Genomic DNA, 23025 nt, shown 5'->3' on the forward strand with positions numbered 1-23025 from the left:
CCCCCCCCCCCCCCCCCCCCCCCCCCCCCCGGCGGCGGCGGCGGCGGCACCCTGTCCCCGCTGGCCTGGGCCGGAGCAGCCCTGCGCCGTGGCCTTGCTCTTGCGCGGCTGAGCGCTCGCTGTGGGTCAGGCGCCGGGAATGCAGCCGTGAGAAAAACAGGGCCTCAAGGACTCTGCTGGGGCCCCACACAGGCGCCCCCACAGAAAGTTACACAGTTTCGGGGAGGCGCAGGCCCGAGGCCAGAGCGGGCAGGGCAGGCAAGAGGACAGGGCAGCAGGGACGTGAGCCGGGGGTGGGGGGGGCAGGGCAGCCAGGCAAGTGGGCATGGCGGGGAGGGGGGGCAGGGGACAGAGCGCACAGGGCAGGCCAAGCTGGAGGCAGGTGACTTCCCCAGCCTCCATCCGATAGCACTGATAAGGTCCGCATCTCAGAAACTGCCCCAGCTTCTTCCCAACCCCCCACAGGAGGATTCTCGGGGAAGGCTGCTCAGGCCTGGGGCGCTGCACACGGTATCTGATCTGTAGAAATCGGCATGAGACCCGTGCTCGGCCCCTGGGCCTGGGTGAGAGGGCAGCTCAACCCTCCCGGACACCCAGCACTGACCTCGCCAGCCCCGGGCGGCCCCCCGCTCGACAAGAATGACCCTTGCCCTGACCCCCAGCTCAGGATGGGGCCATCCCCTTGTGTTCCGAGACCCAGGGTGGGGAGAGGAGAAAGTGCCCTCTGGACGCAGGCCGAGCCGGCACCCGCCCCCCACGACGGACCCCAGGCTGCCTCGTTCTTGGCGCAGATCCTGGGGAAGGGGTCGTGTGTGTGTGTGTGTGTGTGTGTGTGTGTGTGTGTGTGTTGAGGGCGTGTGGGGTCCTGAGGGATCACCCCGCACGCACCTCGCCCCAGGGGAGTTGAAGGCCCGACTAGAGGCCTCGCAGAGGCCTGGGGCCCAGAGCCCCGTATCGGTATCACCAGAAGCCCTGGCCGGTCCCTCGCTGGGGCTCTGTGTCGTCACCTGCCACATGAGAGGGACACACAAAGCCTTCACCGTGAGCCTCGGGGGCTGAGATCTCCCGCCCCCCCCCCCCGCCACTGTGAGCTCCTCTCCTGGCAGTTGTCACTTTGTCCCTGGGTTCGGCAGGGTGCTGAGGGGCCAGCCCTCGGCCCTCTGTGCTGTGTCAGACATGGGCTAATTGGCCAGCTGCAGGGGGAGGCCTGCAGAGCAGGGCGAGCGGTGTGGGCTGTGCTGAGCAAGCACTTGGGAGATCCAGAGCAGGCCCGGCGCCCCTGGGTTAGGGTGAAGGGGACTCCAGCAGGAAGGAGACTCAGGGCCCAGGCAGCACAGGGACCCCAGCTTAGCCACATGACCCCCAACCTGGGGGCCCGTGCGCTGAGCACGCTGGCAGGACGGGTGAGCGGACGCCGAGTCTCCAGGAGGTGCGGGTTTTACGAAAGCAAAACGGCCTGAACGTCAGGCCGGGACTGCAGGGCCTGGGGCTTCCAGCTGGAGGACAGCAGGGGACGAGGGGTCTTTGAGAGGCCCCGGGTGGGGTCAGGTGACGAGGTGGACGGGAGGTGAGCAGAGACCACATCCCCAGAACCCGTGCGGTGTCTCCCCGTCTGGCGGGAACAGGCAGTCTGGAGGCGGGTGGCTCTGCCCACCCCAGCCCTGCTGGCTTCCTTCTGGGGAGTGGGAGTAAGGGAATCGGGGCACCGCGCACTCGAACGCCCAGGGTCGGGCTTCCAGTAGGTGCCTGGGCCTCATGCAGGGGGAGGTGGGGTGGGGAAGGCCAGGCAGGGGCCGTCATGCCCGTGTCTCGCTGGGATGCCGAGGACCCCACCCAAGGTTTGGTGGGTCCAGAGTCCAGCTGTCTGGGGAAGGGCATGGCCTTGGGCCCAGGACTGTGGTCATGGCAGCTTGGGATGCAGCTTGGGGCACGTGGGTGGCCCGGCAGGTGAGAGAATCTGGAGGTGGGGGAGAGAGGCAGTGTCCCAGAGGGGCTCTGTCCTCAGACACAGGAGTCTCAGCCCCAGGGCCCCCCGGCAGACCACTCCCTTCACCAAGAAGGGCGCCCACGGGCCGTGAGAGTCCCACGCCAGCTGTGGGGCGACTTGCGAGGAGGAGGGTGGGGGCCTCCATTCTGCAAGGTGGGGCCGGCTCTGCCCCTCCTGAGGGGCCCCAGAGGGCCTGGCAGAACCTCCTGGTTCCGGACCCCCAGGGCTCACCTAGCCCGCGAGCCCCTGCTGCCCGCATCCACGTGGGCAGCAGATGGGAGCTTGGAGGAGGGCTTGAGAGAAGCCCGCAGCGGGCGAGGTCTCTGCGTCCTGCCCAGGGAGCGCGGGCGTCTGCGGCGGCGCTGGCCGGGGCCGGGGCATCTGGAAGGAAGTGCACACAAATCACTTTTCTAGAAGAAAATCAGTGAGAAGCCCATGTAATTCTTCTTAGACATGAGGGGTTTTCTTCCCTTGTTTTAATCAACAAGTCCCCAGTAAGTCATTCCAGCAAGGCCATTACCCACGGCTCATAATCTCCCGGGGCTGCGGGCGAATCGGGACCCCCTGGCTCTTTCGCTGAAAACACTTTTCTTGTTTTCTTTCTCCAGCGTGCTGGAAGCAGGCCAGCTCGCCGGTTCCATTAACTTAATGAGGGCTGACAGTCTGCAACAAACGTCCCTCATAATCTTCCCGGGATTTAAATGGGGTCCTCCCAGCCGCCCGCTCACACCCAACCCTTTCCTCTGTCTGCACGCCCAGCCCCTCCCGGGGACAGAGGCGGCACAAAGATGCGTTTCTTTGCCGGCTCCTTCCTGGGACCTGCACGGGCAGCATCGGGCTTTCAGGCCAACGTCCCCCTGGGGGCGCGAGGACCCTGCTGCCCACCCCAGAGAGCCCAGAGCCTGGCCACCGTGCCTTCTTGGGAGCTCGGAGCTGCGTGGCCGTGCCAGCCCCGGGGCTCCGTGTCCCTGCAAGGCCACGTCCTGGTTATGACACAGCCTGGTCCATACTGGCTGTGGGGTCTCTGGCCGCAGAAGCCGTGGGACTTTCCGGAACCAGACACGGCCCAGCCTGGGAACGGGTGTGGGGTTCTCGCGAGTCCCCCTCCGAGCTCCCATCTCCCATCCCTTGCTTCCAAGGGGACCCTCAGGCTCTTGGGAGGAAACAGACCCCAGCACTTGGGAGAGGCCCCGGGTCACAGGCCAGAGCCGCGGGGTCCCACCCCCAGGAACCCTCCCCTGGTGGGGGGACTCGGGGGCAGCGGGGAGGGTGTGATGCACACACTTTCCGGAGCTGCCCGTCCAGGGTCACGCCCCGCTCGGCCCCTTGCACGTGCCATGGACCCTGTGACGTTTGGTGGGGCCACAGACGATGCTGTCCGCGTCGTCGGCCACCCCTGTGCGCCCCCTGTTGCCCTCACTTGGACCATCAGCCACACCGGCTCTCTGTCCGTGACCCCTTCCCTCCCTGGGGGTCCTCCTGCCGGCCGCCATCTCTCCCCCTCCTCTCCCTATATGATGTCCCTTCTCCAGGCCGGCTGCCGTCCTGCGGTCCCTGTCCCTGCTTCGGCCCGGGTGGGGGCAGGGCCATTCAGGGTTGGGGCGTCCCCGGCAGGGGTCACGTTCCTGCCCAGCTGGTGTCGTCTCCCCAGGAAGCCCCCTGCCCCCTGCCAGCTTCCCCCCCCATCTTCGAGCTCCCAGGGCAAGGTGGGTGGCAGGGGACGGCCCCCACTTGGGGTCTCTGTGCTGTGCGCCCAAGCACCGCCACGTGGCACCGCTCTGGGACTCCCTGTTCTGCACCCCAAGTCCTGAGAGGCCACACAAGGCGGGGCCTGCTCCTTCCTCGTCCCGCTCCTACCAGAGGCCCTGCTCTCAGCGGGTGCCTGGGCCCCGGGGGGAGGCGTGTGGACTCGCCGTGGGCTGCCCTGAACTGTGCCGAGTTGGAGGGACCTGCGTTTCCCGAGCTCCGCGAGCTGGGTGGAAGCGGGGTGGACCGGAGCTCCCCGGGGCCAGGTTAAGGTGGGAGGTTGCGGTGAGTGGCTCATGAGTGTGAACTGTGTCAGGTGGTCTCGGGAGGCACAGTAGGAAGCCCCGATCTTGGGGAAACAGAATGCGTTCCTTTCCCTTGGTTCTGGGACGTGTTGAGGCGAGTTCCCCTTGCCAAATCTGTCTTGGTCACCTGTCCTGAGGTCCTCGAGGAATTTTACTGCCAACCGGGGCCCGCATGGGATCGCTCCGATTTCTGGATCATCGGTATGAAAACAATCTTACAACAACCTCGGAGCCCTGTACATGTGGTGACTCGTGATGCAGCGATCCGAGGGGACAGGACCGCATGTCACCCTGCTCCCCGCCCGGAGCGCCTGCATCCCGTGTGTCTGTCCAGGCACGTCGTGAGGGGGCCACGGACCACCCTCAGAGTCTGGACGTCACTGGGCAGGCAATAGGGGGCCATGGCAGGATTTGGGGTGGGGCAGGGGGTGTCACAGATCTGCGATTTGTCTCTTGGCCCAGGAAGGCCCCCATGGCAGCCACACCGTGGTCCACGGGTTGGAAGGGAGAGGCACAGCCAGACTGGGGAGTTCGGAGGCCTCCGCCCGGGGAGGGAGCTGTGTTGCTGAGGCTGCCTGCCCGGGGCCCTGAGCCCCCCAACAAAGAACCCCAAAGAGGGCCATGCCCTGGGCAAAGCTGGGTGTGTTCCCCTGCCTTCCTGTCCACCAGAGAAGCACCCAGCCCCTCTGGGCGCCTCCCCAGCTCCTGCTCTCAGGAGCGGCCTGGGACACTCTCCACACCCCCGTATTCACAGGATGGAACGCCCACCACCACCGCCTAGTTTTAGAACATTCTCATCACCCCCAAAAGCAGCCCAGTGCCCCTGAGCGGTCGCCCCCCCTCCCCTGGGAAGAAAACATGAATCAGCTTTCTGTCTCCAAGATCTCGTGTGTTCAGAGACGTTCACCCAGGCTGTGTCCTCTCACTTCATGGGCTGGTCTTGGGGTTCACATACGTCATGGCAGGACTCAGGGAGGGCAGAGAAGTCTGTGGGCCCAGTGTGCCCCCCGCCAAGGCAGTGAACCCTCAGGCACAAGAGGAGGTAAAACCAAAGGACTTGCATCTCCGAACCAGGGCGTCCAGCCACGGGGAGCCATTCCGCTCAGGACACGGGGCTTTGAGCCCAAGGCCCACTCAGCAGCTCGGTTTCCACGGCTTCCTGAGGGCCTGGGGGCGGTGGGGGCAGGGCCGAGCTGCCCCCGTCCCCGCTCCTGGTCTGCGCCCACGTCTCGAGGCCCGAGCCCCGTGCCAGGCCCCCTTGGTCCACAGAGAAGGGGGCCGCACGTTCAGGCCTTCCTGCCCCAGACGTGGGGGCATGGGGGCTCCGGGAAGGAGGGTGAGGGGCTCCTGCCGTGGGCGCGACGGCAGCCCCCAGCACGGAAAGGCTTTGAGGACGGGGCAGGGGGTTCGCAGTGGGAGGAGAGCCCGGCAGCGTGCCCCCCACCTCGCCTGGCTGGGCCCTCTCCCCCTGTGGTGGCTCTGCCCGGAGGTGGTCATGGTGGGCTGCCTCCGGAGCCACCACGGGTCAGCTCAGGGGCAGCAGAAGACAGTGTCCCGAGTGCCCCCTGTTTCACCTGACCTCAGAGCACAGTGGCTTCTCTGACCTAGGCAGGGCCATGCCCGGGGAGGCTGCTGGTTCCAATTACTGGGATTGCACAACTGGGGCCCACGGGATACTGTTTGTGAAGTCACCTGACTGGGCCGTGGACTTTCCCGCCTGTACCCGGAGCCGCAGGCAGGAGCTGCCCCAGAGGGCAGGTCACGGGGTGGAGGGGGGCAGGTACTGCAGGGCCCAGGTGGAGGGCATGTGGACACAGAGCCCAGCACGGGCTGGGGGAGGCCTGGACACCCACCCCCACAGATGGGAATCTGAGCCCGGCAGGAGTGTGACCCGGCTCCCTTGGGGACAGACCCTTGTCCCTCAAGCCACGTCCCACCGGCAGCCTGAGTGGTGCTGGGGGTTCCCCTGGGAGTCCCAGATGTACGGGAGGCCAGGCCGGGAGGAGGCCCCGCTGTGGCGGGTCAGGCCCGGGGGTGCCACACATCTGAGCATGAGACTTGGCACTACGGCTGACGGAGAGACTCGTCCCCCGTCTTGGCTCCGTCCCCTGTGAGATGTGGGCGTGGCTGACCACAGCCTCCCCGTCGTCCCGAGGTTAAAATCAGTGAGGGTAGTGCCCTCCTGGCATCGCGTGGGGCGGCAGGAGGCGCCTGGTCCGTCGGCGCTCTGGCCTGGGAATGAGAGGCAGACCACGGAGAAAGGAGAAAGACAGGACAAGGGATGCTGGACCCATAGGTTGTTTTTCCTAAAGAAGGCAACCTCTGTGGGAAGGCCTATGAGAAGGAGAGAGACTAGAACCTCCCCCTCCACCGGGCCCTACAGCGAGTCCCCGTCCGCAGGCTTGTGCGGAAAGCTTCCTTGGTGATTTGGCATACCAGCCTCGGAGGGGTTTCAGGGACACGCCCGGCCCTGGGACCCACAGGAAGCGGGTGCTCTTGCCTTCAGTGTGGTGACGCCAGGGACAGCACCAGACATGACTGACCAGGGTGGCAGATGGTCTTTGAGTTTGAACTGAGAGGTTCTTCCCCCAGGCCCCTCAGGCCTCTGGGAGACTCAAAGCCTGGTTAACAGAGATGTTCCCACAGCCCCACGAGGGGTCCTGGGTGTAGACCTTCAGAGACAGTCCGCACAGGGCTTGGCCTCAGGCTGTGCCAGGGACAGCAGCCTGTCTCGGACGAGGGTGGGGGGGGGGGGCTCTCCGCTCTCTGTTTCAGTCATTTCCAGTCACTGCTGTTAATTCCCTCCCGTCTGCTTGCTTGGGGCTGGTGTCTTTCTAGTTTTGGGGTAGCAACTGAGATCACTGGTTTGAGACCTTCCATTTGTGTTAGTGGAATCTTGGAACGCTACAAATCACCCTCTAAGAGCTGCTTTAGCTGCACCCCTTGAGTTTTGATATGTCTTGTCTTCCTTTTTTGTTCGCCTGTGGCTGGAAGGGTGTGTGCTGTGCAAGCGCGCCAGAATCGGGGAGAAGGCCAGCTGGGCCAGGTGTATTCTTACAGGAAGGTCTTTAACTACCCCTTCGGTACCTTTAGTAGTTGCAAGCTTGGTTGAGACAGTTTATCCCATCTTTAGTCAGTTCTAGGGAGTTAGAATTTTTTCTAGGAATGTGCCCAATCCTCTCGAGGTTTTACAAAGTTGTTGGCATATAGTTGTTGAGAATATTCTTGATCATCATCGATCTTAGCCCTATTGGTGGTCAATTCTAACTTAATTGGTACTGTTTTTATTTGACCCTGTCTCAGTCAATCTTACCAGAGTTTTTCCTGAGTTGTTAGTTTTGTTTTTTTTTTTTAAGAACCAAGTTCTGCTGCATTTAGATTTTCCAGTAAGACTTTCATGAAAGGAACGCGCTACCACACTCCAGACACTCCACGCTATGCGGATGTCGATGCGTTTCTTCCTGCTTGATCGATAGACTTACTGTAACTCCGGTAAAAACCCCAACAGGTTTTCTCATGGGACTTCTGCAGAGACAAGAGGAATCGACCTTCTCGAGGAAGCAGGGGAAGCCTTTCCCTCCAGGCATCAGGACCCCGTGCGAGGCTGGGATGTGGGTGTGAGCGTCGACCCTCCGCCCGGGGGACCGAGCCGGGAGCCCCGGTGGGCAGCTCTGGGCTGTGCCGACCGCAGCCTCGGGGTTATCCGCGAGGGAAGAGGTGAAGAAGCCCCTCACCCCGCGGACATCAGCTCAGAAACAATCCTCCCAACTCTCAGAACACGCAGGCTCCTTAGTATCTTCCGGACCTCGGCTTCGGAGCTCTTTCTTGGTCGGGACCCCAGTGCGTTGGCGAGGACAGAGAAAAACGGAGAAAGTTGTTGCAAAAGAGTAAGAGCTTCTTTCCCTCAAAATGTGCCCACAAGGCGGAGATGTGATGTGAAACCGGGATTCGCCTGCGTTGCTGGTGTCGTGGCAATCCATTACCCCAAACCTCGTGGCTTCGGGCCGCCACGTTCATGGCCTCTGGGTGCACAGATTCGCAGTCGGACGCAGTCGGACGGGTCCGAAAGGGGTCGTGGGGCTGGTCGCTCCTGGCAGGGGAGCCATCGCCCGGCCCCATCCGGCTCCGGGGACACCTACCCTGTCAGCCAGCGGCCCCGTCTTCCTCCTGCACAGCCGAGCGGCTGCCCTCGTCGGGCCACAGCTCCCTCTAGCCACAGCTGAGGAATTTCTCCTCTTCTAAGGGTTCCAGCACCTCATGAGCCCGGGCGGAGAACCCAGAATAATCTCTCCATCTCACAGTGCTTAATCTCAGTCGTATCTCTGGTCCCGTCGCCTCATAAGGTAGCCTGGTCACAGGTTCTAGGCCTAGGACATTGCTCAGCTTTTTCCGCCTGCCCTGGGAGCGGGTCTTCCCCGCACGCAAACTGACAGAGAACGGGTAGGGGGGCCCCTGGGGGGGGTCTCAGTCGGTGAAGCGTCTGCCTTCAGCTCCGGTCACGACCTCAGTGTCTGGGGATTGAGCCCCGCTTCAGGCTCCCTGCTTAGCGGGAATCTGCTCCTCCTTCTGCCTGCCCCTCCCCTGCTTGTGCCCCGGTCCTCTCTCAAATAAATACTTAAAAAAAAAAAAAAAGTGGTGGGTAGGTATGTAGACATTACAGACGACTTACGTCTAACTCATCTGGAAGAGCCCACGTGAGCCCAACAGAGACGTGGCCCGAGACGTGCTCCGCGTTCCCGGCGGAGCGAGTGCCCGGGGCCAGCTGGAGCATGAAGGCCCATTTCACACTCGTTTTGTTGGTGTGAGCGAGGAAGGCCGATCCCTGAGGGGTGCAGACGGCGCTGTGGGGGCTCAGGGTCTGCCACACTGCTGGGGGACGTGCACGGTGACGTCGGACGTCCCTGGAGGGCAGCCCAGCCCGGCACCCAACCTGCAGCCTCAGCACCTCGCGGGGCCCAGGACCCGAGGGTGTCCTGCAGGGGTCCCCAGGCCTCCATCCCGTCACCTGTCCACCTGCTGTGTTGTGTCAGAGCCACCAGAAAGGGGCACGAGGCCTCCCCCCTTCTTGGGCCAAGCCCAGCCCAGAGAGAAGGGGAAACCCTCCCCGAATGGAGCCGGACAGGCCCATCCCTGGCAGAACGCTGGAGTGGTCCCCAGCCTGGTCTTTGGTTTGAGCACAGCCGGGTCTGTGGGGGCTGAGCACAGGCCTGGCCAGTGAGGGCCTCCCCCTGAGGGGCGCTGGAGCCCCAGCCCTCCACCGCTCCCACGGCACTGCAGGTGATTGAAAAGAGGCAGGGACGTGTGGCTGGGTGACGTCCCCTCCCATCTCCGGCCTGGGTGAGGGGCTTCGAAGGGCCAGCCGCCCCCAGCCCAGCAGGGGAACCTGCATCCAGGCCTTCTGGAGCGGCAGCTAGGCCTCCGAGCCCCGGCTCTTGCGCAAATGCGCACCCATGTGCGTGTGTGAGTGCGGGTGTTGGCTGCGTGCCCTCCTGCCCGGACGTGTGCTCTTAGTGCCTGCCACGTGGGTGCCGGGGTCCAGACTGACACCAGGCCGGCCTGTGCGTCTGCGGATCCCTGTCCCGCTGTCCCCGGGCTCACCCACTCTGTCCTGGGGTGCACCCCCGGAACCTTGGGCAGAAAGCCAAGAGGGCTGGGGTGACCGATGGGCCCCTGTGTTGGGACCGAACTCCGGCTGGCCCTGCCGCCAAGCCAACGTCACCTGCAGATCAGAGGGGTCACCCGGCATTGGGGCGGAGCCTGCCGCTGGCGGGTCCTCCCTCAGGCTTCGCCCATCGCCACCGAGGCTGCCCACACCCAGACATAGGCAAGGCTAGGGTCCCCTCAGGTCCTGAAAGTCCCCCAGAGCGGTCACACCCCCATCCTCTCCCTGCTGTGTTGTCAGCACCATGGAGGCGCAGACATGCCCCCTCACCGGGCCCCACGGTCCCCAGCACCCCCAGTCGGCTGGCCTTCTCTCCACCCGCCGGCTGGGAGCTCAGCCCCGGAGGCCTTCCAGCCTGATCGTTTGGTTTGGGGCTGAGCATGGGCCCTGCACCCTGTCGGGGCTGGAAGATGCTTGGGGAGGAGGAGGAAGGAGGGACAGTAGCTCTGGGTGTGTCTGAGCCTCCGTCTTCATGAGGCCCCATGCCCGAACGACCCCAAGAAGACGCATATCCTTCCCCAGTGCCACCTGGAAGGTGCCTCAGCCTTAGCCCTGCAGTACCCCAGCGTCCTGGTGCAGTGAAGCCTCCTGTGGCCCTGGGACCCACCCTTTTTGCAGCTGGAGCCACCTGTGGGCCTGGCTGGGGGCGAGCCCGACAGTCAGGGTGCAGCCGAGAGAGCTTCAGAGTCCCGTCACCCTCGGCTGGGTGTCCTCTCCTGCCCATGGGTGCCACGCCCTCTCTGCTGAGGCCACAAGAACCGCCTGGACTTTAGAGGGCCCCTTGCCCCGCCAGAGCCTCATGGTGGCACAAGGGGTCCTTGCCCGGTGACCAGGTGCCCGCCCCCAGGGGCTTCCCGGCTGTCCCCAGTGGCCAGGGTGGGGGTGTCCTGTGTGAGCGTCAGCAGTGTGTTCTCCCGTAGTGCCGCATGTTCGTGCGTTACAGGAATACAGCTCCGTGGGCTTCTCTGTGCGCTGTAGTTGGACGTTCGTCACGCTGGGCTTTACTTCCCGTGAGTCAAGTTGCTGTAAATGTTCCGAGGCCTCCTTTTGGTGGCCGTGTGCACGGACGTCTCTGGGGTGTGTATCTGGAAGGACAGGTGCCGGGCCAGGACACGGACCTGTCCACGGTTACCGCCGGGCAGCTCTCGGCGCGGCCGACCGGTCCACGCTCCCACCAGCAGCACACGTGGGTCCGTTGGGCCACGTCGTCCCTAACGCATGACATTGTCAGTCCTTCTCATCTGCCATGACAGCGGGCGAGCGCGAGAACTTCATTGTGGTGTGGACCAGGGGCAAAGGTGCGGAGCGCCAGTTCGTGGGCGTGTGGCCATCCCTGGTCCGTGAGGGGCCGTTCAAATCGGTGGTCTTTTTTTTTTTTTTTTAATCATGTGGTCTTTTCCTTATTGGTTTGTAGGAATTCTAGATATATTCTGGATACAAGTCCTTTCCCCAAAAATGTCCTTTCTCAGCCTGTAGAGTGTCTGTTCGTTCTCTCGAAGAGATCTTTCGATGGAAGGACGCTCTCGACTTTAAGGAAACCCCGTCTGTCACATATTTCTCTCTTACAGTTAGGGCTTCTTGTGTTTCGTTAAATCGTGGCCTTTCCCGAGGACGCGGAGATATTCCGCTGTTCTGCTCTCCAGGCTCGATTGCCTCTGCCTTCCTATAGGTCTCTGCCCTCGCTGGAATCATTCTGTAACTGGTTTCAGCAGGGACCCAGAGCTCAAGTTTTTCCATATGGATGTCCGATTTGTCCCAGGGCTGTTTGTCAAAAAGAACATTCTTTCCCCAGTGGACTGAAACCGTGCCTTGGTCATAAACCAGGTGACCGCACACACATACATTTTACATTTTCACCTTCGGATGGTCCATTCTTTTCCACGGACGCATTCATCAATCCAGTCTAGTGGCCCGTTATTAAGAGGGCGACCCCAGACCGCCTCCAGTGACACCCAGTGTCCATCCCCGACGCTTCACGGTGAGCCTTGCGCTCGGCGGCCTACCTCCTCCGACTTTGTTCAAAATCACCTTGTCCGCGCTCAGCCTTTCACTTCTCCACAGAATCCGCTTGAAATATGCCCCCCCCCAAGAAATACTAAACAAGAAAAGCATTCAAAGACTGATTGGAGCCACGTTGAATCCCTACCTCAAAATTAGCACCTTGCACCTATTAAACCTTCCAACTCATGAACATCGCATCCCGAGTTGATGTACGGCTTCTTTCTTTTCTTTCACGAAGGTTTGGAGCTTTTCTGTGCAGAGAATTTGCTCATCTCCAGTAGGTTTATTCTCAGGCATTTTATGATTTTGGATGCTGCTGTTATTGGCATCTTTTTGTTTTATTTCCTAATGGTTGCTAGCATATAGAAATACCGGTCATTATTGAAGCTGGTGTTCTTGCTAAATTCACAGATCAATCAAAGTGTTTATCTGAACGTTCTGAAGATTTTAATATCTGTGATGACGTCATTTGCAAGTGAGAGTGGTTTTATTTTTACCCTGTCCCGTGATTCTGTCTCTGTTTCCTTTCCTGTCGCTTGTCACACGGGCTGAGGGTTTCAGGACAGCGTCCGATAGGAAGGGCGGCCGCGGGGCGCCTGCAGGGCTCAGTGGGTGAAGTATCTGCCTTCAGCTCGGGTCAGTCATCCCGGATGACTCAGGTCAGGTCATCCCGGAGTCCTGGGATCAAGTCCCGCATCGGGCTCCCTGCTCAGTGAGGAGTCGGCTTCCCTCTGCCCCTCCCATGTCTCGTGCTCTCTCTCTCTCTCAAATAAATAAATACTATTTTTTTTTTTAAAAAAGGGTGACCACGGACAACTCTGCCTTGCTCCCTCTCGCAGAAGGAAGACCCCCTAATATTTCACCATTGAGTGTGACGTCCGCTCCACAGGGCTTTGTCTTGTTTTGTGTTTTTGTGTGTTTTCTACATAATAGAGTTCCCTTCTGTTCCTGCTCTCCTTCGAGTCGTGTTTCTAATTAGGAACAGCTCTTGAGTCTTATCAAATGTTTCTATGCATCTTTTGAATTGATTATATGTTTTTCCTTAGGGTTATTGTGTGGACTTTATTCTGTGATTATAGAAAAGGTATATTCTATTCTTTTTTTAAAAAATTTTATTTATTTATCTGACAGAGAGATCACAAGCAGGCAGAGAGGCAGACAGAGAGAGAGGAGGAAGCAGGCTCCCCGCTGAGCAGAGAGCCCGACGGGGGGCTCGATCCCAGGACCCTGAGATCATGACCTGAGCTGAAGGCAGAGACTTTAACCCACTGAGCTCCCCAGGTGCCCCACAAGTATAATTTATTCTTAATTTATTCTGTGGCCGGTTATGGATGTTTATTCTCAGATGCTGACGCAGCCTTGGGTAACTGAATTAAACGTCATCAGTCACGTGTCTTTGGAGACAACACTGGGTTTAGTTTGCAGTACGGGCAGGATTCTGGCCTCTGTGTTGGCAAGAGAGATCAGCCAGTGTTTTTTCTGTCTTGCAATATACCGTCTGGTTTTGATATAAAGGCTATGCTGCTTCATAAAAATCCTCCAGAATATTTCTATAAAATGATATTAGTTCTTCCTTAAATGGTTAGAAGAATCACCTAGACTTAAGGTTTTGTTAGTTTGCTTTATGCAAAAATCATTAAAATTCCTAATTTAATTTATGTGATTAATATTGGAAAATTTGGGTTTTATTTCTTCTTGTGTCTGTTTTTATATATTATGTTTAAGGCATATATTTTAACCAAACTGTCAAAATTACTCTTGTACGTAATGTCCTCTGCATAGAGTTTGTAACTCCTGAGATCTGTAAAGATGTTCTATTTTTTTTCTTTTTAGATTAGGCAGAGAGAGAGGGGGAAGCGGGCTCCCCGCCAAGCAGAGAGCCCGATGCAGGGCTTGATCCCAGGACCCTGGGATCATGACCTGAGCCGAAGGCAGAGGCTTTAACCCACTGAGCCACCCAGGCGCCCCAAGATGTTCTATTTCTGGTGCCTGACATTGGTGACTTCCTGTCACCGAGGGTGACGAACACAGTCACTCTGACCAGAAGTTTGTCAATCTCATTAGTTTCTTCAGAGAATCATAATTTGGCTTTGGTGATGTTTTTAATGTAATCTTCACTTTTTATTTCGTTGGGTTGTACTGTGCATTATCTCTTTCTACCTACTTTCTCAGAGTTTAATTTTTTTTTTAATAACTTCTTGAAAGAGAGTTTGGCTTCCTTCTCCTCTGATGTGTACAGTCAAGGTCACAGGTTTTCTCCAAACACTTGCTCGCTCCCCTTCATGGCGCGTTGGCCACTGATTGACCCGGGACAAGGGACTTTTTTTACCAATTTAAAATACTTTCTGGTTCTTAGCAGTTTCTGCTTGGACCTCGGGCCATTTCAATTAATTTCTAAAACACTTAAGCACTTTCTGGTTATCTTTTTCTTACTGATTTTAGTTTAATTTCCCCGCCGTCAGAGAACGTACGTATGTGATTGAATTTCTTCGAAGTCCGTGGGACCTCGCTTCCCAAGCCCTGCGCACAGTCCGTTCGCGGCAACGCTCCGTGTCGCTTGGGCCACCGGGCGCGGCATCCTGTCTGTCCATTAGGTCAAGTCGCTGCTCGTGTCACCCAGACTCGCCTCTGCCGATGGTTCGCCCGCGTCTTCTGCCGGCGGCTGGCGCAGGGGAGCCCCCATCTCCGGCCCTGGTCGGTCACTTCTCTCTCACATTTTCTTCTGCCGCTTTCCTTTGTGTGTTTGAGGTCATGCTTCCAGGCACATCCAGACTTAGCATTAGTATCTTTGTCCCAGAGCGACGGCTTTTTAAAGGATGAAACACCCACGGTCGGCCCTGGCTCTACCCACGGTTCACCGCGGATGCTCTGCTTTACCTCCCCGCACTCCCCTGGGCTTTATCTTTTTCTGTCCTTTTGCTGTCAACGTCTCTACGTCTTCACGTCTGTATGAAGATTCCTGTACAGATTCATCAGCAACAGCAAGGTGCCTTTTGAACCGGTCTGGCGGCGTCTGTCCGCGCACCGGCACGCTTGTCCCCTCGTGGTGCGCACACCCCGCGGCCTTACGCGCGGCCTTCTTTCTGATCTCCTTCCCTGCTCCTTCTGGATCAATCGAATGTTGATCCTACTTCACTTTTGTTCTGTTGCATTGACGTACTCTCGCCGTCACACCATGGCTGACTCGTTCGGGTCGGCCTGGATCGGCCGGTCGGCCGTGGCCCCGGTGGCCCGTGGTGCTGGCAGCCGCGCGGCGCCCTCCGTGCCCTGCGCTTCTCGTGCGGTCTTTGGTCCTGCGCTTCCGTTCTGCGCGCACAGACGCAGGGACGCATGTGGGGTTCGGGGGCATGCAGGGTCAGATCGAGGTCTTTCTCCCGAGCCGGCCGTTGCGGAAAATTATGAAATGTCCCTCTTTGTCTCTAGTCATGTTTAAACCTCATGACGTGCTACCGTTTCAGTCGACACAAATTGAAAGGTCCTCATAAATCTGTCCTTTTATGCGATCCTCACCCCTCGGCGCACCCCACGCTTCCCCCGGGGATCAGTTTTCCCAGCCTGTCCCCTGAACGCGCCTTCCAGGGCGGCTCTCCCAGCCGTGAATTCTCTTGCTTTTTGGTTTCAGCTTCCCTTCTCCTTTTTACTGCGGCAAAATGTACATAACATAAAATACAGCATCTCAACCGTGCTTGTGCCCAGCTCAGGGGCCCTAACCACACTCACGTGCTGTGCCACCGGCCGTCCCCAGCCTCTGTCTCCAGAACTGCTTCATCTTAGGAAACTGAACGTCTGAACCCATGAAACCCTAACCGCCCCCCCCCCACCTCCCCGGCCCCGGCTGCCACCATCCTGCTGTCTGTCCCTCTGAATCCGCCTCTTCTAGGGACCTCATCGGAGGAGAATTGTACGGGATTTACTTACTTTCCTTCTTCATTTTTAGGGTCTATTCGATGGGTCTAGGATGCTAGGTTGGTCATGATTTTCCTTGAGGAGTTTACAGATGGCACCTGGCGGGGCGTCTGGGGGGCTCCGTGGGTGAAGCCTCTGCCTTCGGCTCAGGTCATGATCTCAGGGTCCTGGGATCGAGCCCCAGGCGGGGTTCTCACCCGCAGGCAGCCTGCTTCCCTCTCTTCCTTTGTCCGTCCCCCTGCTCGTGCTTTCTCTCTCTCATTCTCTATCTCAAAAAAAGTAAATAAAATCTTAAAAAAAAAAAAAAAAGACGTCACCCAGCTTTTACCCTTTCTGTTGAAAAGCCGGTCATCAGGGTAACGCGTCATTGTCCCCAACCCCTCCTTCACTATTTCTGTGACATTCCCTGTGCCTTTGGTCTCGGCAGCGTGACTCTGAGAAGCCCGGGGAGCGAAAGGCCTGTTGGCGTCTGCGGTCTGATGTCTTCCATCATATTTGGGACCTTCTCAGCCTCTGAGCCTCTCTCTTGCCTGCTCCCCTTCTGGGATTTCATGTGTCTTGGAATCCTGTCTCCCGCATCTTACAGGTTTTCTGTATGTTTGATTCTATCTTGTCTCCCTGCCCCTACCTGGAAATTCCCTTACAGATCTCCTCTGCTATCAAATTCGTCTGCCACGTTCTTAATTTCCATGATTGCTCTTTCTGTTTCAGAATTTCCGGTTTATTATTTTTAAGGTTTTATTTCTCGGGTGAAACACTCCATCTATCTTCTTGAACAAATTAATCAGGGTTATTTTAAGTCTTTGTCTCAAAGCTCGGAAGCCAACCACAGCCATCCGTTTGCTCGCGAGCCTGAAGGTCCGCATTTGGGGCGGCTCATCGGGGTGGTCTCCTCTGGGCGCGTCCGACTGGCGGCTCACAGGACCGGGCGGTCTGCTCTCCTCCACGGTGCTCCTCCAGCAGCCCCGCTCAGACACGTCTGTGTGACAGCAGCATTTGACAGACGACAGCGGGAGCTCTGAGGGCTCTTGAGACCACGGCTCATACACGTGGTCCACTTCCGCCGTGGGGGGAGCAGACCCCGCCTCTTGCTCGGGGGAACTGCAAAGGACCTGCCTTCCTCTTTGATCCACAGCAGGCAGCCCTCGGGCCGTAACTTTTTGATTCCTCTCAGCACAAAATTCGCTCACCTCAAAGTCTCATCCAGTTAATGACGGTGTCATGCTCTATGTCCAGCATCTTAGGATCCACCATTTTTTCCCCCAGCCTCTGCCCAGTGCCCAGTCTCCATGCAAACCAGCACCATGCGCTTGAGGACTCTGATGCGACAAGACCCCTGGCTGGGTCCTAATTTCTCTACCTGTAATCCGTCGCTGCCTAGGAAACCACACCTCAATGGTGTGGGTCAAGACCACAGTTTGTTTTCTCGGTCACGATTCTGGAGGTCAGCAATTTGCAGTTTGCAGTCGGCTCCGTGGGGAGGTTGTTCTGCTGGCTTTGTGTGTGTGTTTGTGCGGTCCTCTGGGGCGGGATGGTCAGAGGTGGCTTCACTCACGTGTCTGTTGCCTGATCCTGGCTCTCGACTGGGCCACCTCTGTTCTCCTCCGAGCCACCTCTCCAGCCACCCAGCTCAGGCTGGACCATGCGGCCACGTTCCAAGAGCACATCAGTTATACACGGTGTGACTTCCCAGCATTCTTTTTCCAGAGCAAGTGTCAAGGTCAGCCCAAATTCAAGTAGCGGGAAAACCAACTCTCTCTCCTGACAGAGGAGCTCCAAGCTTCGGAGCCGCTGAATCCGCCGCACCTCAAGATCTGTTTCTGTGGTCTCTTTTTTCCCTTGCTTCTCCGACTTCTCAGTGCAAAAATACATAAAGGCTCCGTGATACTATGTCCCTAGAGATCATTTTGGTTTTCCCGTGGCATGTGCAAGCCACAGGACAGCGCACTCTTCCTGGCGGAGGCCTGGTCACGTGCAGTCTCGGCAGCCAAAGCCCCACCCCTCCCACGTGCATCTGTTTCCTTCTAGGCTTTTTCTATACACATTATCAGTCATGTTTCCTATTTTTATGTTTCTAGAAGGATCTTTGTTTCTAGAAGGATCTAGGTTTCTAGAAGGCACTTAAGAGGGGAGACACTTGGGAAGGCGCCAAGTGTCTGAGGTGCTGGGCACAGGATGAGGGCCACAGGGGCCACTCACACCTCTTCTCCCTTCTCCCCCGAAGGCTGCGAGAACACCACCGGGCCACCATCAAGGTCATTCGGCGTATGCAGTACTTTGTAGCCAAGAAGAAATTCCAGGTGAGTCCTACACTGAGCCCTCCCACCCTGGCCCAGAAACTCCTCTCCCACTCGCGGCAAAGGCTACAAGGCCTCCGTACCCTGCCACACCCCAGACCTGACCCTTCCCTCACCAAATACCCCGAAACAACTTCACTTTCTTCTGTAAGACAGCATGCCCCTGAAAAGACTCTGTGCTGAGGTCCAGCCTACAGCTGGACGCACACAGAGCCTCGGGGACTCACCCTCCTCTCCCAAAACTGACCGGCAGATGACGCAGGAGTGATAGAGGTGCTGAGTCTGCCCCACACCACCTGCGTGGGAAGTCGGGTCTCCCCGACCCCAGAGCCCTGTCCCCGGGAGCCCCCAGTAGCCAGTGCTCTTGGCCCTGCTCTTCCCCCCGCCCCTGTGGGGGTCAGAACAGAAGGGTAGCCTGGCATCCCAGGGGGGCCGCCTTTCCAGAGAGATGAAGGGCTCCTCTGTTGGGGCCGGAGCCAGAGGGGCGCCCTTGCCCATCCCCTTCCCTCCAGGGCCAGGTTTGCGGCAGCCACCCCTCGGAGCCCCTGGAGCCACAGGGCCCCAGAGAAAGCCAGCCGCTAGCAGGCTCAGCTCCTTCCTTCGGCTGTGCGGATAGTCCTTGGTCTGAGGAGGTCCCTGGCTCAGCCTCCACTCTGAGAGCATGTGGACCGCAAAAACAGGGACCCTCAGGTGTGCCTATTCTCCTTCCAGAAGACCTGGCAACTGTGCTCCCCCAGCCCAACGCGTGTCACACGCAGCCCCAGGGCTCGCAGCCGGCCGGGCTCGGGCAGCCCGCGCACACCCTCCCTTGGCGGCGCTCTGCTGCCCGTGTGCCCGACACTCCCGGACAGGGAGGCTGCTCACCGCCAAACTGGGACAAGTCACACAAAGGGTCCCACTAGGGTTTGGGACTTCTTATTGCCCAAACACACGAGGCATCGTAAGTGCCATTCTTGGCTGGCAGCCGGAGGTCTGCCTGGCAAGATCCTGGGGAAGACGTGATGGCCCCAGAGGCGGAGAGTATCTGAAGCTGGTGGCCCTGGCTTCCCTCCCACAGAGGGGAAGCATGGGAGGCAGGGAGCTGAAGGGCGCGGGAGGAGGAGGGGCCCACCTCCCAGCAGCACCAGCACCCCTGGGTGGGGAAGGGGCACGGAGCTCCTGCAGGGGACTGCTCTGGGCAGCACGGGGGAGGTCCTGGGAAGGGCCGGGATGTAGCCCCCTCACTGGCCAGCAGCCTGGCGGTGACAGCGAAGACCCCAGATATCAAACGGGTAGAGCAGGGGTGGGGGTCAGTGGAGAATCTTCTAAAATGGGGATGGCCCCCACCCTAGAAGCAGGCAGCTGAGTCTCCCAAGCAGGGCCCTATAAGACGGGGCTGGGGGGAGGCTATGCAGGTGGGCAGGGGGCTTGCTGGGTGGAGGGGCCCCCAGCACAGCAGGCAAAAACTTGAGGCTCTGACTGCCCAGTTCTAGTGTCATGTGGGCAGCTTCCAGCTTGGGACAGAGTTTGTCCTTGGTAAACAGATGCCCGCTGCGGCGAGAGCTGACTTGGGGAGCACCCCATCCCCGAAAGGCAGGCAAGAAACTGCCTGGGGGTATCAGCAGGGACCCCTACTTCCTTCTAGGCTGGGGCCCCCTTTCCTGCTGCAGGACACGGGCCAGGGCCCTGCAAGTGGCCCCCAGAAGAAGGCCGGGCCACCCTACCTTCCCTGCTTTCTGCCCCACGTCTGTGCCCAGGACCCTTGGGGCCCCCAAACAAAGCTGGTGGGGGCCTTTGAATGGACATGTTCCGAGAGCCTCCCTGTGTGTCCCAGTGGGGCACCGGGGCTCTCGAGCAAGGCAGGGGACCGGGGCGGCCTCAGCCTCACCGGCCGGGCCGTGTTGCCAGCGGCGACGTTCCACAGGGAGGAGGGACCCCCGGGGGAGCAGCCTGGAGGGAGTGCCTGGCCGTCAGGAGGTCTGCGGGCCCAGCTGTCAGGGAGGCCTTCCCTTCCCCCACAACAGCCTGTTGGTCTGTCTGCCTGCACCCCGACCCCACCCCCCAGCCCCAGGGGCTGCCGACGTGGCGGGTGGCCCCCCGCCTGCCTCGCTGCAGCCGATAAGTGCCCCGGGGGCCGCCCCTGTGTCTGGCCAGAGGAGCCAGAGGCTCTTAGCCCTTCGAGTTTGCCTTGAACTCCCGTGTCCACCGTCGGTCAGTCTGGACAGCCCTGCATTATCTTGGCTCATCTCAGGCTTCTGCTGCTGCCGTCAGAGGAAATGAGCTCTGGAGGGAAAGTTGAGATGGTTTCTCCGGCGGGGCCCCAGGCCGCCCCTGATGGAGGCCTCCAGGAGTGTGGACCAGACCCTGGGGGCCTAGCAGCTCCAAGATAAGTCTCAGGGCGCCTGGGGCCCCGCCGGGAGGCACGGACCCTTCTGTGGTCTGGGCTCTGAGCGCAGGGAGACGGGGCTCACACGCCCCCCACCCTCCACCCCAGAGCCGTGTCCGGCAGCACCCCTGTCCCGCAGACCCGCGCGGGCACGTGCTCCTACTCTCCCTCTCTCTCTCACACACACTCTCACACCTTCCCAGAGGCACGCGCGCGCACACACAAGATCCCGACGCACTCGGGTGCCCACGTCCACCTGCACACCACGGTCCATGCTCTCCAGCCTCTCTGGGAACCCATCCCAGGGGTGTGCTCCCTCCTCCCCAGGCCAGGCCCGCTCCCCCCCGAGCTCTGAACGCAACCCATGTCCCAGCCCAGACTTCACTGGCCTAGGCATGCCCCCCGGAGCCCTGGGGCCCTCAGGAGGCTGACCGTCGTGACCCAGGGCCTCCTCCCACAGGCACACGGAAAAGGAGCTCAGACTCTTCCAGAAGGGAAGCTCACGCCCCATCTTCCAGAAGGAAGACCTAGGTCTTGGCACGTTATCCCCAGCCCGTACCTAAATGCTGCTGTGATGGCGGTCATTCAGCGACCGAGCGGGGAGCCGGAGGCCCACCCCGAGTCCTCCCCCATGCCCGCCCCGTGGTCTCGCGACAAGCCTTGGGTATCGCTCACAAGGTGGTTCTGGAGCCCAGCACAGACCCGAGGGAGACGAGTCTTCCTGTGCAGGGTGCAGCTGTGCTTTGGGCACGATTTGGTCCAATCCCACCCCCCCCCCATCTCAGGGTCTTCATCGGGGTCCACAGAGGGGCTGCGTGTTGCCTGTGAGGGCCAGGGGCCCCGCCCGCTAGGTCATGCGGGGAGACAGGGACCGCCTGGACTTCGGGGCCCGGCCCCTGGGAGGAAGGAGGCGTCTGCCGTGGAACTCCCAGAGTCCAGAACCCTAGCAGGGGAGCTGCCAGGACTCCGTCGAGTTGCCCACGTGGCTGGCAGAGCCCCTAGGCCCATCAGAAACACAGTCCAGGATCTGAAGAAGGTGACCCCGGGGTACCCCGTGTTTCTGGGAAAACAGGGCCAGCTGTGCCATCAGACTAGGGGAGCCCCAGTCTTGGGGGACGGGGCCACCGCAAGGAGGGGTAGGCTCTGCTGCCAGGGAAGACATGTCTCCAGGGGACCCCAGGGCAGACGCCCAGCCTGGACAGTCGGTGGGTCTCTGAACCTCGTTCCTCGTGGTCTCTGCCCCAGGCTCATTGCTAACGTGGATTCCAGTGCTGCTGAGCCCCACTCGGGGCCTCACCCGCCCAGGCGACCCGTGGCCCCTTGGATAGAGGGGTCGTGTTCCCACGCAGCTCTGGCTGGCTTGCATCGGTGCAGGGCCTCTGGGCCAGGAAAAGCCCATTCCACTGGCCTGCTGCGACCTGGGGGAGACCTCGGCCTGCAGGCTCCTGGGAACGGGGCCGTAAACGTGGCTTGAGGTTCTACAACGTCGTGAGAAGCCTCGCACTTGGTGGTGGTTTCTGGTGGTTTCACCTGAGCCCCATGTGCATTTACGGGCTCTAAGGTGGCACCAAGCCCAGGGGCCTTGGGGTCAGCTGCCCAGCCCTGCGTGGCCCCAGAGAGCGGGCACAGCAGGCTGCGGCTGTCACCCGAGGCCTCCTTTGCTGGCCTCTCCCCCACCCTGAGAATGGTGCTTGGGTCAGGGCTCGGCATGGGGCCGGGAAGACCGTGGCTGCGCAGAGCCCGGCCCCTCCTGGCCCCGCAGCATGATGGGTTCCTCCCAAGAACGGGGCCTGGTAACCTGGAGAGGGGCGGCGACGGGGCCCTGTGGTGGGTGGGCATGAAGCTAAGGCCCAGAGAGGCCAAACTGCCAGCCCAGGGTCCCCCAGCTCCAGCGACCCAGCCCCAGGGCCGAGGGGGCCCTTGTGTGTGCCCTGGGCCAGACAGCCCCATTGCTCATTGCTCAGCAGCAGTGACCTCCTCAGGTCCCTGAGAGGCCCCATGCAGCATCACTGTCGCCGGTGGCACTGGGCGCACAGGGCGTAGCACAGGGCACGGGACAGGGGTTGACAGTCTTTGTGGCCTACAGCAAGCCCGGAAACCCTATGATGTGCGGGACGTCATCGAGCAGTACTCCCAGGGCCACCTCAACCTCATGGTGCGCATCAAAGAGCTGCAGAGAAGGTGGGCACGGGGGTGGGGCGGGGTTGTGCATGGACGGGGGCGGGGAGGGGCAGGGCGGGGCAGGGGTGTGCATGAACGGGGGCGGGACAGGGGTGGGGGGTGGCATGACGGATGCGAGCGCGGGTGGGGGAGATGAACGGGGTGGGGGCGTGATGGACGTGGCATGGGCATGGGGAGGGGCAGGGGTGGCTGGGCTGGGGGCTCCCCAGCCAGCCTGCTGCCCCCACAGAGCCACGGATACCCTCCAGCTACCCCTATACCAACCACACCACCTGGGAGCCAGGAGGGCCAGGCCTGCCCAGGACACACCCAGTGCCCAGCATAGAGTCCTGCCCCCTGGGCTGCACCCCTGAGGCCTCCCCATCCTGGGCCTGGAATCAGGAACACTAACTAGTGGGAGTCGCCAGCTTCCGGCATACAGCCGGAAGAGCTTGTCCCCGTGGAAACACCACGGTCCCCAGGGCCTGTGCAGGCTCAGACTGGCTGTACCTCTCCAGTGGACTAGCCTGGGAACCTACACCCCATGTCCTAGGGTATGGCTGGGACACTGTGTCCATCCTGACCTCAGCCAGAGG

The 23025-nt window shown here is 60.2% G+C and overlaps 1 protein-coding gene across 9 annotated transcripts in view; it reads left to right on the forward strand.

The window, feature by feature from the left end:
• The window catches only part of KCNQ1 (potassium voltage-gated channel subfamily Q member 1), a 308960-nt gene that overhangs the window by 217713 nt on the left and 68222 nt on the right, over positions 1 to 23025 (forward strand). For 6 of the 9 annotated variants that reach the window (XM_059398838.1, XM_059398849.1, XM_059398844.1 and 3 more), the window contains exons 12-13: positions 17832 to 17907; positions 22356 to 22450. In XM_059398838.1, the coding sequence (XP_059254821.1) occupies positions 17832 to 17907; positions 22356 to 22450 (171 nt within the window). Of the gene's footprint in view, positions 1 to 7546; positions 8596 to 17831; positions 17908 to 22355; positions 22451 to 23025 lie in introns of those variants that run through there. The other 3 variants (XM_059398828.1, XM_059398878.1, XM_059398887.1) reach the window with 3 other exon arrangements.

The sequence above is a fragment of the Mustela nigripes genome, chromosome 1 (genome assembly GCF_022355385.1).
Source record: "Mustela nigripes isolate SB6536 chromosome 1, MUSNIG.SB6536, whole genome shotgun sequence".
NCBI lineage: Eukaryota > Metazoa > Chordata > Mammalia > Carnivora > Mustelidae > Mustela > Mustela nigripes.